Here is a 17,464-nt window from a genome sequence, read left to right as displayed (position 1 = left end):
GAACAAGTCTTGTGCTTTGTCTTTTTATTATTTTTTATTTATTGGTCCTACCAAAATGACCCTTTACCCAGGCCCACTGTTCCTATGTGCACTGGCTTTATAGACACTTGTGCCACATGTCTGTGTCCCAAACTTGGTGACTGATTTCCCCTTCCTATTCCTTTTCCACGCAGTGCCTCATTTTCTCAAAATCTGAAAGGCATTTTTGTTTGTTTGGGTCTGTGTAAAAGTTCCTTGGCAGGAGAACATGCATATGATCTTAAAATAAAGACAACATTCTGACACTAAGGTAATGCACAGAAAAATACAGTACTCAGACATCATTGCAAATAAATACCCCATACAGATGAAGTTTTTGTAAATGTAACATTATTTCTTATGAATCAACACTGTAAGAGAAGGTAAAAATAGGGGTCCCTACAACTAGGAATAAAAATGCTTATTCCAGGAAACAGAATTCTTTTATCCTTGCTACTTATATTATTATAATTTGTCCTGTATTTTGGAGAAGAGAAGACACTTTTTCTCATTCCTCCTCCTCGAGTACCAATTTGACCATTTGCACAACCTCACTTAGCAAATCAGGACAGGACAAAGATCTGGTTTGCTAAGGAGCTTCAGTGACTTCTGTTTCCTGAAATTAACAGTGATTAGTTACACCAAGCAAGAGAATATATAATGTCTCTTTCTCACATTTGCAAAGAATACTATGGCTAACCCTCACCCCAGTGCACGAGGCCGACGATGCCGGCTCCCCTGCCACCCACCCCACTCTTCACAAACGTGGCGTGTTGTTCACATAGCTTGCTTAGCTTGTCCCATAAAGTCCATTTGGTTCCCAAAGCACGCTCAAGGTTTATATTCACTTTCATTTTTTCAGCCCCTGAATTTGCAAGGATCTGCACAGTAAAGAATCACTGACTAACAGAATTTTGCACAATTGCTGTTTTCTTTCCCTCAATGAAGATGCCCAGGTTTAGGTTCAAAGGTGTGTGCCTGTTCACACCAACTGGTCCACACCAGCCTTCAACATTTCCAAATAGCTCTTTACTGTTTTAGAGAATAGACTACACTGGGACACCTCCCTAAACTGATGAAGGCACTACTGGCAGTGATTACTAACAAAAAGGCGTTGAAATAGAACACCCTAAAAATCGAAGACTGTAGGATTTTCTAAGTGTACCACAATTTGGCACAACAACCAGAGTAACAAAACAATTCCAATTTGGAATTTCACTGGTACAGTTGTATAAAATTCTGTTAATCAGTCATGCTTCACAATGTCCTAAAACCCAGAAAATTCTGGAATTTGTAGGTAATACTACTCATTCAATAATTTATCTTTTTGTTTTCAAGTGCCTTTTACTGTTTAACCAGAGCAAAGGTCAAGTTTTCTTCTTGTTACACTGAACTATTCCTAAGAATAATAATAATACAATATGAAAAACCCCAGAATCGGAATACCCTGGATTTCTTAATGAACATGGCATTTAAAATCTGTAATTTCAAACATGAACCACAATGCCGTATAATCTAAAAGGCTGCTGAACCACAGTGTGGATACATTTAGCCGGGCTCCTTACCGGGTTGAAGCCTTCACCTAAACAGTCTAGAGCTACAGGCTAGGAAGACATATCTGTGCCATGTGCTGACGTCAGACCAACACAGTGCTGGGAGCTACAGGACCACGAGACAGACCACGGCATCTGAGACCATCTCTACGCCAGGGATTAAGGAAGCAAATATAATATCAAAATATCAAAAGTGCACAGATTGACTGGGTAAAAAAGGAGTATCTGTAATAGGGAGACCCCAGTGGTGAGTGTTTCTAGAGGGTTCCTAAGCAAGCCTGGTGGTCGCTGTCCAAGCAGGTTCTTCAGCGCCTGTACAAAGGCCTTTCCAAGCAGCAGCTGGCGGTATTCTCAACATTAAAGCTTTTATTTCCTCTGCCATTAAAAACTTGGGGAATGCTATTTTGAAAAGAATTGCAGTGGCATATCCAAAAACGTTTCTAAGTGGACTTTTAGGCTGCCCTTCCTTCCTCTGCGTGGGCCCATGGGAGAGGAAGGGAGGGGGCTGCAGTGTGACAGGGCCGGCGGCCGAGTCCTCCCAGCAGCTACTCTACAGCTGAAAATGGGAGAAAACAAGACAGCGTTAGAACCGGTCACCTGTCAGACAACTAAGCTCTCACCGAGCTGTGAGGGCATGGGTGTGTTAGTTGGCAGCAGAGAAGACCTGCATGTGTTAGGGGGGCCGCTGGCCCCGAGTGCCTCATGAAAACCCTTTACAAGTATGGAGAAGCTATGTGCCAGGCTCAGCGAGGAGGCAGAAGCAGTATGCAGGCCAGCAGGCAGTCATGCCCCTGGGAGTCCAGCTTGCAGAGGGGAGATGGCCTGACATCTTCTCAAGTGGGAGGGGCATCAAGACCTGACATCCCCTCTGCACAGCAGCCTGGAGCTGAAGACAGGCACACAGAAGGGACAGGTGTGGTCTATCCTGTGGATCTTCCATCTGGCAGTTTGGAAAAACCATACTGGCATCCGGTGGGAACTGAGACACGCGTGGGAACTAAGGGAAAGAGTGGCATGGGGCAGAAATAAGTGTGCAGGGGAAACACAAACTCCCCCTCCTGGCCACAGAGAGAGAAGCAAGGAGCTATCGAAGGTCTGCAGCCTCACGGCTGGTGGCCCCCAGGGATGATAGGGAGGGAAACACTGAGAGAAGTCCAGCTGCCAAAGCTCTGGTGTGGATGCAGCTCCTGAGAATGGGGGAAGTCCTCTGACTGCCTTTCCGGTCTGTTACCACCCCTTCAACTGCACTGACGATGAAGAACCATATTCCTCCTACCGTGACTCCTGAACCTTGCCCTGTCTCCACACAAAGCTCCCTTCCCACACCAGGCAGGGCTTCAGCTATAGCTGTGGGACCGAGTCCCACTGTTCAGCCTGGTCTGCTGGTGACTCAGACTCAGCTTAGGGGTTTCCATAGCCCTGTTTCTTGGAGTCTGAAGCCCTGTGGGAGGAAGGCCTGATAATGGGCAGAGGGTAAAAAAATCCACTTGAAAGCTGGGGACACAATAAGTTCAAAAAGATGGGCTTCCTGTGAGGACAGAAGTCTAGCCAGGCACTTGGGAAGTTTTTCTTATTGGAAAAAACCCAAGCCTTTGGCCCGCCAATTTGTCACCTTGCAGGCCACCAGACAAGCATACAAATCTCAGAGAGAGAAGCTGAGACTGCTGAGCTCTGGTCTGGGATGTGGCTAGGCATGCCTGTGCCTCTTGGGCATGACTGGTCCCTGGGCTGGAGAACGTGGGGCTGCTCTTCCTCTGTGTTTAGAGGAAGGAATTCTGTAATTCTGTCCCAAATATAAACTGCAACGAGATGCTACACAAACTTCATAATCTGCCGAGTGCATAGTGTCCTCCAAGGCTGCACCTGGGACTCAGGCTGGAACCTTTAACACTGGTTTCTGGGTGCTGGGGCAGTATAACTGCATTAGACACATGCAGGGAACATGCAAGTTTCAATGCAAGTTCTGCCCCTCCCAGTGGGAGCCAACAGCAACTGGGCCCTGGAAAGCCACATTTTTGCAAGGATGTGTGGCTCCAACCCCACCTTGACCACCCAACCAAGAGAGCAACTGCTGTGAAGGGTGGTCCCGAGGGATGAGAAACAGACACAAAGCTTGCAGCGTCCAGGTGGAGTGGCAGGCTGCCTCTGCTAAATTCTTCCCTCTGTGCATTAGTCACAGTTAAGACCAGCCTAGCACCACAGTCCCGCTGCTGCCAGGTTAGTTGAGGTGAAGCGACAGGTGACGTGCGGCAGGTTAGCTGCAGCGTGTGACCTTGCGGCCCTAATCGCAGTAAATGTTATACTTCTCGCCACAGAGCACCTGGGCAGCAAGCCCAGCACCCTCAGCCCTGTCACTAGCACAGGCGCAGGTATGACTTACACTCGGGGGGCCAGGTTTGGCCTTGGAGGTGGCCTTGGCGCGGCCCCTCCGGGTCTGCTCGTGGTCCAGCTCGAGCAGCTCCAGCCGCTGGGTCAGTGCCAGCTTCTGCTGGATGGCCATGCGCAGCAGTGAGTTGAGTGTCTTCTTCTCGTCCTCGGCAGCTGCCAGCTGCCGCTGCATCTCATCCAACTGTGTAATATACTCGTCACACCTGTGGGGAGGCAAGAGGCAGAGCGTGGCTGAAGGACCTGGGAGAGCCAGCAGAGCACGTGACCATGGTCCCCATGCTGAGAGCTCCAGGTGTATGCAAGCATGCATGCTAAGTCGTTTCAGTCGTGTCTGACTCTGTGTGACCCTATGGACTGTAGCCCATCAGGCTCCTCTGTCCAAGGGGTTCTCCAGGTAAGAATACTGGAGTGGGTTGCCATGCCCTCCTCCAAGGGGATCTTCCCAACCCAGGGATCAAACTAGCATCTCTTAAGTCTCCTGCATCGGCAGGCGGGTTCTTTACCACTAGTGCAACCTGGGAAGCCGAGCTCCAGGTGAGGGGACTGCAACAGGATTCATCAGCTTACTGAGCTACAAACGAAGCAGATGGGCCTTTCTGAGGTTTGGCTTTCTCTGGGAGGGACTCTCTAAAGCCAGTTTTCACTAAAGGAGGCAGTGGATGCCCTTGAAGGCCTCCAGCTGGCCCAGGGGAGCAAGTTAGAGGTGTGATGTCACTTGGCTCTCAGGATGTGGGGATAAACCCGAGGGCAGGAATCTGTTTGTTCTTGGAACAGCCCAGGCACACAGCATGTGTTTAGTAAGTCTGGGACAAACGGCCAACTAGAGGCCGGGAAAAGCACACGTGGGTGCCATAAACAGCCCCATTTTAGCATCTGCCAACTGTGACATGGGCCCTCTACCTGGGTAAGGATCTGGGCGAGAAACGCCCACTCTGGGTCTGTCCCTGAGGGAGGGAGTATCGCTGGGATAAGGGGGTGGTGGGCACACCCACCCTGCACCCCCATCCACCAAGGCCAAGGACTGTCAGCAAGCTTCAACCTTTGCCCAGAGGTTTGCCATCTGGGCTCCATCTGAGAAGTCACATTTTAAATAACACAAGTTGAGGAAGCAAAGGTCAACACTGAACTCTTTCCCACACATTCTGCCCAGAAGCAGGGAGCTTGTCCCTCTGCTCCCACATCGCTGAAGCTCGGGAAATGCCCAGCGCCCTGACACAGGGCAGAGCAGACCCTGAGCTCAGCCCCCACCTATGTGACCAGGAGTCTCGGCCTCCCCGCCCTGAGAACACCAGGCCTATCCAGAGAGAACTCCCCGGGTGCTTGACTGACTGTGGCCAGCAGATGGCACCAGGCCTCTCTGAACAGGGAGACACCCAGAACCAGGCCCCAGAGCAGCCTCCAGCTCGGCACTTGCCCAGGGTTCCTGGCCACAGGACTGGCCTCAACAAAGATGCTGCCCACCACCCCCAACAAACCCCAACTGGTAGGGTCAGAGTGGGAGCACTGTGACCTCACCACTGCTGAGAGGGGAACCTTTCTTCTAAAATAAGACGAACTTTCCACCAAGTTCTGGAAAGCAAGCTCCTCATTTTTTATCAGTGGCTTGCCCACTTGCCTGCTTCTCTTTCAAAGCTCAAGCCTCCAGCCTGGCCACTAAGGACCCGCGCTCTTAGCCTTTGGCTTCCAACTTCTTCATTTTACACAAAGTGGAGACAAAACTTGGGCCCCTGGGTTTTCACAAATAGCAGAAATGGAAATTTCCCACAGGGCCAGGTTCCTGGGCTGCTGAGCAGCGGCAACAGTGAGCATTACCTGGTGGCAAACATAGCGCGCAGCGAGGAGAAGGTGGCTGCGTCCTCCTTGAGGGCCTTGAGCTCATTGCGCAGCTTCATCATGGTCTCAGTCACCATGGCCTTCTCGTTCTCGTACTTGCTCTTTAGGTTGGCAAGGGCCACCTCTGCCGTCTGCAGGGTCAGAGTTGTAAAAGACAGGCAGACGAGGTGTCAGGAGGGGTCCGCTGCCCTGGTGAGCACTGCAGATCAAGGCCCCAGCCAGCCCTGGGCCCCCGAGACCCAGCCCCTCCCCACAGCACCGAGGTGAGGTTTTCTCTCATCTTCTCTTCGAGCTGGGGCAGGACCAGATGGGAAGCCAGGGCGGCTGAGAAAGCCCCCACCCACCTCCCCACCCCCGCTGGACCCGCGCGCCGGCACACCTGCTTGTTGGCCTTGAGCACCGTGCGCAGCGTGGTGATCTGCTCCCGCTTGGTGCTCAGCAGCGACTTCAGCTTCAGGATCTCCTCCATGAGGGCCTCCCGGTCCTTGTCGGCAGCCGGGCCCAGCTCCTGGGAGGCCAGGCGCTGCCGAGACAGCTCCGTGGTGCGGTCCACGGCTGCCTGCAGGTGCCTGATCTGATCACGGATGATGGCAATCAGATTGTAGATGTTCATGGGCTCTCGGCGGGGGTCACTCAGGGGTGAGGGCAGAGAGGAGCCAGGCGAGGGGCTGCTGTCCCTGGCCCTACCCTCTGCGGGTGGTGGGCCCTTGGGCAGGACAGGTGAGCGGCGCTCACGGGTCTCAGGGCTGCAGCTGCCGGTGCCAGCCGGGCCCTCACGGTAGTAGTCCAGCATCACACGGGTGGGTGTCTCATTGTTGCACATGCACACGTGGTGGTAGAGGTTGGCCAGTTCCTCGCTGAAGGTCACCAGCTCATCCTGGGCCACGCTCAAGCTGCCTTGTGTCTCGCCTGCAACGTCGCTCACCTTCTTCAGCTCTGTCTGCAGCCGGGCCAGGAGCTCACGGTCCTGGCAGCTGGCTTTCTCCAACAGGGAGACCTTCTCGGTGAGCGCCTGGCTCTCGGCTTCATGCCGGCCCTTCTCCTCAGCGTGCTGGGCTTCGCTGGCCTCGTGTGCACTGCGCAGGGCCTTCAGCTGCTCCCGGAGGTCACCAGCCTCTGCCAGGGCCACACGGTACTTGCAAGCCAAGATCTCAGGCCCGTTGATGTCCACCTCATAGTAGTCGCCATCCTCGTGGCTGTCTCGCTCCTTCTCACTGTCCAGGGCTGTCCGCCGCTCCTTGCTGGCCTGCAGGCGCCGCAGGGCGCTCAGGTTCTCCGTGAGGCGGCTCACCTCCTCATGCTGCTCTGACAGGGCCCCTCGTGCCTGTTCCAGCTGCTTCTGTGTGTCCTGCAGTGTTGCCAGCAAGCCCACCTTCTCCCGCTCCACCTGCAAAGGCAGAGCAAGGGACCGTCAACAGCCCACAGGAGTCTCTGCCCTCAGAGAACCCCTGGACAGTCCGTACCACATTCATCACCCTGCTGAGCTCCCTGTGATAAATTTGGGTCGAGGTGTCATGTGTGGGGCTATGATGGCTCCTCCCCCTGCCCAGCTGTGGGGCCAAGTGAGTCCCTCCTTAGAGACATGCAGCAAACCAAGAGGCTGTGATGCAGACCCTGGGGTTCTGTTCTGTTGGGGTAGGAAACCCTGACGTGTCTAAAGGACACAGCATAGGAAACCATGTCTGAAGACCTCAGAGAGATGTTAAACCTCTGGCGGTGCCCAAACTCATAACCAGAAAACTACTTCTCTGGGCATCTTCCACCTATAATGCTGCAGTTCCAATTAGGTAACAATACAGAATTACCTACATAAAAGAGATGTAAGTAAAAAACAGTGCATAACATTTAAAAAATTTACAAAAGTGTCAGGCAAGCACTGTCCTGGTAACAGCAGGTCTGGCCAACACCACCGGGGACAGCAGTGGAGGTGGGGATGGCGCACACCGGCCCAAGGCCCAGGGCTGTGGCACAAACCGGATGGGGTGGGGTCCCAGCATCATCTACCCGCTCACCTGCATCAGCTGCTGCTTCAGCTTCTGGATCTCAGAGATGTTAAGCTCGCTAAGCAGATCAGAAACAAGGCTGGGAGGGGGTGGAGTGAGGCCGTCCTTGGTGGGCGTGGAGGTCTTGTTGTCCAGCGGCACCTTGCCCAGGCCACCATGCTCGAAGCCATTGGCCAGGGCCTCGGCGTCGTCACCAAGCTTGAGGCCGTCCAAGGAGACGTGCAGGTGGCTGGTGTAGAGAGAGTCGTTGATGCTCATGTAGTGCGACAGCTCCTTGCGCAAGCTGTTCTTCTGCTCCCGCTCTGTCTTCAGGGTCTCCAGAGCCTCCTCCAGCTGCCGCTCCGAGATCTCCTTGAGCCTAATGGCATCCTCCAGCTGGCTGTTGAGATATTCGGTCTCTTCCTCCAGACGCTTGATCTCATGCTTGAGGCCCTCAAACTCCACCTGTGAAAGAGAGGTTGACACTCTTCTATCCCCGCGGGATGGGGAAGAAGCACCATCGTGTTGACTGAACAGCGGGGAGAACATGGATACTCAGAGGGTTGCAGGCATGCGGTACACACAGGAAACGCTGAGCTCGCGCCTGGGACACGTGTGCACGTGGTGTGAGCAGTGCGAAAGCATGAGACGTGCTCAGCACCAAAGATGCCCTGGACATCAGAACACACCCACACTGCAAATCTGTTAGGTAACTTAAAATGCTACCAAGTATATATTGATTTTAAATTCTACAAAACGATTTCATCATCGCTAAGAGTTGATTAAATACTTTTAAGATACATAAAATATGTATCTAGATGTGCAATGTGACTATCACTTCTAATCACATTTCAAAATGAAGGGACTAAAGCTCCCACTGGAGTGGGATGTGCCTCCACTGTACACACCACCCTGACTGAGAGGCCCGGGTACAAGGGGGAGAGGCGGAGTCCAAAGCTGTACGTGCTGAAACAGTATTTGCAGGTGGACAAGGAAGGAACAGACAGAAACCAATGCTTGGTGTGGGTACTCAGAGTCTATGAGCAACTTTTAAAAACTGGGTATCATTCTGCAACATTTGTGCAAGAAACAAGGAGTAAATCACTCAAGCAGGTCGATGAGGGTCTCTGTGGGCTGAGGACTGGAACAGGGGAACCCCAAGGGGAGAGGCCAGACTCCACCATGTGTCACTCAGGGTCTGGTTTCCCACTCCTCGGGATGCTTGCACAGACGAACACAGCATCACAGAGGGTCTGCTGAGCAGCCAGAGGAGGAGCTCCACTTCCTCCGGCTCCAAGGGTCAGAAGTTCTGCTACCAGCATAAACACACGGGCCCACACTTCCTTATGCAGGATTTAAATACCCAGGTCCCCAGTTTGGGGATTTCTGGGATAAAGGTCCCCCAGTCCCCAACCTGTGAAGCTGTGGTTCCTGGACAGTTAGGTGACAAGGGCAGGCCTTGAGGGGCCTGAGTGCCCAGGACCCCCTGGGTGTCCTATCCCAGGTAGAAGTGACCTCTTTTCCTCTCACAGGTGGAGGCGACCCTTCTGTCCCCATCCTGTCACAGGTGGGGAGAGGAGATCTCCTGTTCCTATCCTGTCCCAGGTGGAAGTGTTCCTACTTATCCCACCCATTTTTATGTTACTTGAGAACATCATATGATAGCTTGGACATCTCCACACTGCTCAAGGGTCACTAGGCTTCACCCCAGGGTCCAGGACCACATGGGGTTCAAAGGAGGCTAGAAAACATGATACAGTGGGAGGAGTGGGTACACTGATAGCTCTAGGGTTCCACAGGGCATACGGACAACGCTGGTCTCCTGTTGGCACCTGAAATGAGACGGAGCCAGACACCCAGCCTCTGGGGTCTTTTGGTATCACCTCTTCATCACCTCCATTCTTCCTCCCATTTTTTGCTGGCTGGAACACCTTGGTCAGTCTAATTGCCAGCCAACAATATAGCCGGTCTTTTTCTGGTCTTGAAGGGGCGGGGCCCTGCTGCCACACCCTTGAACCACAGTGGCATATACCCTCCAGCCTGAGTGTGGAAGGAGGGAGGGAATGTCTTCTGACCATGGAGACAACAAAGTCAGGGTTAGGCCAGGGCTGTGGCCCAGAGCTAACCCACCTGTCCCACCTGCCTGGCCCAGATACTTACCTGATTCTGCCTGAGCACAGACACCTGCTTTTGCAGGCTGATATTTTCCTCCTCCAACTCCGAGTAGTCCTGCAGCAGGCGTGCCTCCCGGAACTTGTACTCCTTGATGTCATCCCGCAGGCGGCCACGCTGAATCTCTACGTTCTGATTGATCTGCCAGGAGGAAGGTGGATGTGAGAAGCCTGCTCTAGTTGGTCTCACCACTCCTAAGGCAGAAGGGGCTCAGTGCAGCCAGGCCCATCATGGTAGCCACACAGCCAGGACGTGGAAGCCCAGGCTTGCCGTGGTGTCCAAGGCCGCCACCTGACAGAGCTGGGGCAGTGAGCTGTGTGGTGTGCGGGTGGACAGCGCAGTCTCAGCAGCTCTGACCCTTGCTTTCTTCGTGTGTAAAATGGGGTTAAAAGCAGTTCCTCTGTCACACGCTGCTGGCAGCATGAACACTGGGGCAGTGCTGTGGAAACAGTCTGCAGATACTCAAACAGCTCAGCACAGGGTTAAAGCTGACCCAGCGGTGGGCCTCGGCATGCACTCCAAAGACAGGAAAACACATGTCCACACAAAATCTTGTGAGTGAATGTTCAGACACTATTCATAACAGCAAAGGCAGAAACAACCCAAATGTCCACCAACTGAAGAGATAAACAATATATGGTATATTTATACAACTGGATGTTACTACACGTGCTGTAACACAAATGGACCTTGAAAACATGAGTACAAGAAGAGGTGTGAGTGGTCACGTACTGTATGACATCACTTATATGAAATATTGAGAATAAGCAAACCCACAGAGACTGAAAAAGCAGATCAGTGGTTGCTGGTGGTGGGGTGGGGCAAGGGGAAGATGGGAAGGAGAGTGACTGTTAATGGGGTTTCTTCTTGGAGTGATGAAATGTTCTAAAATTGATTTGGGATGGTGCATGAATCTGTAAATATACTAAAATCCACTGACTGCATACTTCCAAATGGGTGATTTGTAAGGGATATGAATTATCTCAATAATTCTATTAAAAAAGTCCCTGCTCCAAGTTGTCTGGGGGATTCAAACACGCATGGAGAAAGGCAAGTGCAGACCTGGCATGAACTGTGCCATCAAGACCGCTGGGGATTCTGAACTTGTTACTACTCTGTGCCAAGGGCCAGGACCTGGGTCCCTTGGCCAACATTCTGGAGCCATTGTATACATTGTAGGATGTTTAGCAGTAGCCCCCACACCTGCTGTGACCACAGAAACTGCCTCCAGACACGGCTGGTGCCCCTGGAGGCAGAATCGTCTCCAAGGCAAACTCTCCATCTCTCCCCACATTCTTGGCCCCAACATTCTAAGCAGCCTCCCCTACATACCTGCAAAGATCTAACGCCCACTGCCTTGGCTAGCAGCACCATCACCCACTGGGCCCCAGAACTCACTCTGTCCTTCTCTTCCAGCATAGCAGCCTCTCTGCTGGTGCTGAGGTTTCTTGTGATCACATTCATGCATATACTTTGCAGACAAGATTCTACAATTCCACATAGGTACGCATGGAAAAGCAATGTCGGATTGATAAAATGAAATAGGACCAATAAGAAAAGAAGAACCCAACAAAAAGGGGAATGAGTTATTACATGTATCAAGGACTCCTGACAAATGTTTACTACCAAAATCTCCAGCAAATGAACCGATGCAGTCCCCTCATTAAGTGACACAAGGAGGTACCCAACAGATGACATGGGAAAAAAACAGACACCAAATTACTGACTGTGGTGCTGGCGGAGCGGCGGCTGTGCAGCGCTGGCATCTGAGGAAAAGAAGAAGAGCGAAAAGCAAAGGAGAAAAGGAAAGATATTCCCATTTGAATGCAGAGTTCCAAAGAATAGCAAGGAGATTAGAAAGCCTTCCTCAGTCATCAGTGCAAAGAAACAGAGGAAAACAATAGAATGGGAAAGACTAGAGATCTCTTCAAGAAAATCAGAGATACCAAGGGAACATTTCATATAAAGATGATCTCTAAAGGACAGAAATGGTATGGACCTAACAAAAGCAGAAGATATTAAGAGGTGGCAAGAATACACAGAAGAGCTATACAGAAAAGATCTTCACGACCCAGATAATCATGATGGTATAATCACTCACTTAGAGCCAGACATCCTGGAATGCGAAGTCAAGTGGGCCTTAGGACGCATCACTACAAACAAAGCTAGTGGAGGTGATGGAATTCCAGTTGAGCTATTTCAAATCCTGAAAGATGATGCTGTGAAAGCGCTGCACTCAATATGCCAGCAAATTTGGAAAACTCAGCAGCGGCCATAGGACTGGAAAAGGTCAGTTTTCATTCCAATCCCAAAGAAAGGTAATGCCAAAGAATGCTCAAACTACCACACAATTACACTCATCTCACACGCTAGTAAGATAATGCTCAAAATTCTCCAAGCCAGGCTTCAACAGAACATGAACCCTGAACTTCCAGATGTTCAAACTGGATTTAGAAAAGGCAGAGGAACCAGACATCAAATTGCTAACATCCATTGGATTACTGAAAAAGCGAGAGAGATCCAGAAAAATATCTATTTCTGCTTTATTGACTATGCCAAAGGCTTTGACTGTATGGATCATCACAAACTGTGGAAAATTCTTAGAGATGGGAATACCAGACCACCTGACCTGCCTCTTGAGAAATCTATATGCAGGTCAGGAAGCAAGTTAGAACTGGACATGGAACAACAGACTGGTTCCAAATAGAGAAAGGAGTACATCAAGGCTGTATATTGTCATCCTGCTTATTTAACTTATATGCAGAGTACATCATGAGAAACGCTGCGCTGGAGGAAGCACAAGCTGGAATGAAGATTGCCAGGAGAAAGATCAATAACTTCAGACATGCAGATGACACCACCCTTATGGCAGAAAGCAGAGAAGAACTAAAGAGCTTCTTGATGAAAGTAAAAGAGCAGAGTGAAAAAGTTGGCTTAAAGCTCAACATTCAGAAAACTGAGATCGTGGCATCCGGTCCCATCGCTTCATGGCAAATAGATGGGGAAACAGTGGAAACAATGGCTGACTTTATTTTTCTGGGCTCCAAAATCACTGCAGATGGTGACTGCAGCCATGACACAAAGACGCTTACTCCTTGGAAGAAAAGTTATGACCAACCTAGACAGCATATTAAAAAGCAGAGACGTTACTTTGTCAACAAAGGTCCGTCTAGTCAAGGCTACGATTTTTCCAGTGGTCATGTATGGATGTGAGAGTTTGATTATTAAGAAAGCGGAGCGCTGAAGAATTGATGCTTTTGAACTGTGGTGTTGGAGAAGACTCTTGAGAGTCCCTTGGACTGCAAGGAGAGCCAACCAGTCCATCCTAAAGGAAATTAGCCCTGAATATTTATTGGAAGGACTGATGTTGAATCTGAAACTCCAATACTCTGGCCACCAGATGTGAAGAACTGACTCACCAGAAAAGACCCTGATGCTGGGAAAGATTGAAGGTGGGAGAAGAAGGCGACGACAGAGGATGAGATGGTTGGATGGCATCACCGACTCAATGGACATGAGTTTGAGTAAACTCCAGGAAATGGTGATGGACAGGGAGGCCTTTCGTGCTGCAGTCCATGGGGTCACAAAGAGTCAGACACGACTGAGCGACTGAACTGAACTGAAATTACTGACTGGCGAAATGCAAGGCTTATCAGGAAAGCAAAACTCCTGAGAGGCAAAAATAAACAAAATAACACAGTATGAGTGGCAATCTGAGGAAACATATACTTACCTGCTTCCTAACAAAGTTCTACATACACCTTGACTCTGGCCATTTCCCTCGCTTACCACCCAACTGATTGTTACAGTTAATTTTATTTTTTTCTTTTCTTTTTTCTTTTCCACTGTGCAACCCGCTTCAGTGCCTGCAGCCTACTGGCAGAGGCCAGGCAATGGTTCGGGGCCGCGTTTGCTCTGGCATGGGACACTATGAGAGGCCCAGGGGGACGAGCCTGCCATAAATCCAAACCCATGCATTGCTACGGTTAATTTTAATGTCAGCTTATCTAGGCCCTGGCATCCAGATATTTGGTCAAACAGCACTCTAGATGTCACCATTCAGGTATATTTTCAGATGAGATTAACATTTAAATTCACAGACCCACTGAGTAAAAATGTGGATCCAGTCAGTCGAAGGCCTTTAAAAAAAAAAAAAAAGACAGCCTTCAGACTGAAGCTGCGACATCAGCTCCTTCCTGAGTCTCCAGCCAGACGGCACAACCTGCAGGTTTTGGATCCGCCAGCCACCACAACTGAGTGAGCCAGTTCCCTACAATAAATCTCTGCCCCCCACCCCCCCGACCCAGCATCCTGCAAAACACATACCCCTATCGATCTGTTTCTCTAGAGAGTCCTCGTTAACTCGATGATTGATATATAAGAATTGTGCTTTGGATATCAGAGAAGAAAAAGAAATAAAAGGAATCCAGATTGGAAAAGAAGTAAAACTCTCCCTGTTTGCAGATGACATGATCATGATACCATACACAGAAAATCCAAAAGATGCTACCAGAAAATTACTAGAGCTAATCAAAGAGACATAAGACCTGTATGCAGAAAACGGTAAGATACTGATGAAAGAAATTAAAGACCATACAAACAGATGGAGAGATATACTGTGTTCTTGAATTGGAAGAATCAATATTATGAAAACAACTATACTACCCAAAGCAATATACAGATTCAATACAGTCCCTGTCAAACTACTAATGGTATTTTTCACAGAACTAAGACAAAAAATTTCACAATTTGTATGGAAACACAAAAGACCCCAAATAGCCAAAGCAATCTTGAGAAAGAAGAATGGAGCTGGAGGAATCAATCTTCCCGACCTCAGACTATACTACAAACTTACAATCATCAAGACAGAAATATACAAATATATGTCCATACATAGAAAACAGAAATATAAGCCAATGGAACCAGTTGAAAACCCAGAGATTAACCCACGCACTTATGGGCACCTTATCTTTGACAAAGGAGGCAAGACTATACAATGGAGAAAAGACAGCCTCTTCAGTAAGTGATGCTAGGAAAACTGGACAGCTACGTGTAAAAGAATAAAATGAGAGCACGTCCTAACACCATACGCAAAAACAAATTCAAAATGGATTAAAGACTTAAATATAAGGCCAGAAACTATAAAGCTCTTAGAGGAAAACATGGGCAGTATAATCTTTGACATAAATCACAGCAAGATCCTCTTTGACCCACCTCCTACAGTAATGGAAATAGAAACAAAAATAAACAAATAAGACCTAAATAAACTTAAAAGCAACTGACAAAGGATTAATCTCTAAAATATATAAGCAGCTCATACAGCTCAATATCAGAAAAACAACAAAAAAACAAAACAAAACAACACACACACATAAAAAAAGAAAAAAACAAACAGTCCAATCAAAAAAACGGGCAGAAGACCTAAACAGACATTTCTCCAAAAAAGACATTCTGCAAGTTGTTCAGTTGCCAGGTTGTGTCGTGTCCGACTCCTTGCAATCCCATGAACTGCAGCACACCAGGCTCCCCTGTCCTTCATAGTATCCCTGAGAGTAATGCTATCTAACCATCTCATCCTCTGGGCCCCCCTTCTTCCATCAGTTTTTTCCAGCATCAGGGTCTTTCCCATTAAGCTGGCTCTTCGCATCAGGTGGCCAAAGTATAGGAGCCTCAGCTTCAGCATCAGTCCATCCAATGAATATTCAGAATTGATTTCCTTTAAGATTGAATGGTTTGATCTCCCTGCTGATGGCCAATAATGAAAAGATGTTGAACATCACTCATCATTAGAGAAATGCAAATAACAACTATAATGATGTATATCACCTCATACCAATTAGAATGGCCATCATCAGAAAAACTACAAACAATAAATGCTGGAAAGGATGTGGAGAAAAAGGAACCCTACTGCACTGCTGGGAATGTAAACTGATACAGCCACTATGGAGAAGAGTGTGGCGATTCCTTAACAAACTAGGAATAAAACTACCCTATGACCCGGCATATACTCTGAGAAAAAGACAATTCAAAAAGACATGTGTACCCTAATGATCACTGCACTATTTATAACAGCCAGGACATGGAAGCAACCTGGATGCCCATCAACAGATGAATGAATAGAAAAGATGTGGTACCTATATATGCAATGGAATATCACTCGGTGATAAAAAGGAACACATTTGGGTCAGTTGTAGAGAGGTAGATGAGCCTAGAACCTGTTACACAGAGTGAAGTCAGTCAGAAAAACAAATATTGTATATTAATACATATACACGGAATCTAGAAAAATAGTAATGATGAACCTATTCACAGAGAAGAAATGGAGATGCAGACGCAGAGAACAGACTCATGGACACAGCAGGGGAAATACAGGGTAAGACAAATTGAGAAAGCAGCATTGAGATACATACAGTATCATGTGTAAAACAGGCAACTGGTGGGGAAGCTGCTGCGTATCACAGGGAGCCCAGCCTGGTGCTCTGTGACAGCCCAGAGGAGTGGGACGGGGAGGGAGGCTCAGCAGGAAGGGAAAGATATATAATTATGACTGAGTCATGCTTTTGTACAGCAGAGACCAGCACAGCACTGTAAAGCAATTATGCTCCAATTAAAAACAAAAAAATGCCCACTCAGTATGGGAAAACACAGGAGTTAAGGTAGTGAATCAGGGGCAGCAAGTGGGAGCTGTTGGTCAATGAAAAATGTAAATGGACTTTACTTAAAACTTAACAGCTCTCCTCAATGAAACAAGTGGTCCTAAGGTGGACAGAAAAAGGACAGAGGGAGACAAGACCCTAGGCCAGCTTGACTGCCTCGTCACAGCCCTCTGCACCCCAGAGGGTGCCTGTGTGCCCAGGCTGCACCAGAAACCTCTGCTGAGCTGCCTGCACAGGAACCAGTTTTGGTTTTTATTGAGATATGATTCACGTAACATAAAGTTCAGCCACTGACAGTGTACAATTCAGTGGTTATAGTTTATTCATAGTTATGCACCATTACCTATTCTAGAACATTTTCACTACCCTAGAAGGAAACCACACACCAATCAGCAACCACCAATATGCTTTCAGTCTGTGAACCTGCCTTTTCTTGACGTTCACAGAAATGAACCTGGACAACATGTGGTCTCTCTGCATGGCTCAAAAACCCTTCCACTGCCGCTGTCTCCATACTGGACGGCTCTGGCAACCCTAGGGGCGTGACCCATTCCTTCACTACTGGGTACCGGCTGTGCCGGGTGCTGCTCGAGGCTCTGTTGTTCACGGAGGCTCCCTAAAGTTGCCCACGTACAGCACACACATCGCCAGCTGGTGTCAGCTGCTGCTGACGGAGGCCCTGATGAGGCAAGGAGGGGAGCTACACTGAAGTCAGGTCTGGGAATCTGGACTGCAGAGGAGTCAGCACTCTACACTGCAGAAGCCCCATCACAGTGGGGCCGGAGCTCAGGCACAGGGAGGGAGCACCACCCTGCACCGGAGTGCTCCAAGGCTGGTCTATATCGTCCCCCAGAGGAAAGGG

At 49.2% G+C, this 17,464-nt stretch overlaps 1 protein-coding gene and 1 non-coding gene across 3 annotated transcripts in view; both read right to left on the bottom strand.

Moving 5' to 3' along the window:
• Positions 1-15: 15 nt before the first annotated feature.
• BICD2 (BICD cargo adaptor 2) overlaps positions 16-17,464 on the bottom strand; it is a 53,744-nt gene continuing 36,295 nt past the window's right edge. The window contains exons 3-8 of one of the 2 annotated variants that reach the window (XM_061163625.1): positions 9,935-10,087; positions 7,805-8,239; positions 6,172-7,179; positions 5,772-5,923; positions 3,952-4,162; positions 16-2,127 (exon numbers count right to left, since the gene is read on the bottom strand). In XM_061163625.1, coding sequence (XP_061019608.1) covers positions 2,122-2,127; positions 3,952-4,162; positions 5,772-5,923; positions 6,172-7,179; positions 7,805-8,239; positions 9,935-10,087 — 1,965 coding nt within the window. In that variant the 3' untranslated portion in view covers positions 16-2,121. Of the gene's footprint in view, positions 4,163-5,771; positions 5,924-6,171; positions 7,180-7,804; positions 8,240-9,934; positions 10,088-17,464 lie in introns of both variants that reach the window. The other variant, XM_061163624.1, reaches the window with a different exon arrangement.
• Positions 13,790-13,922, bottom strand: LOC133071478 (small nucleolar RNA SNORA42/SNORA80 family). Its single transcript, XR_009696432.1, has one exon. It is a non-coding gene; the product is annotated as a small nucleolar RNA SNORA42/SNORA80 family (small nucleolar RNA).

Source organism: Dama dama, chromosome 16, assembly GCF_033118175.1.
Source record: "Dama dama isolate Ldn47 chromosome 16, ASM3311817v1, whole genome shotgun sequence".
Taxonomy (NCBI): domain Eukaryota; kingdom Metazoa; phylum Chordata; class Mammalia; order Artiodactyla; family Cervidae; genus Dama; species Dama dama.
Note: the sequence above shows the minus strand (reverse complement) of the source record. Positions and strands in the feature narration are given on the sequence as shown.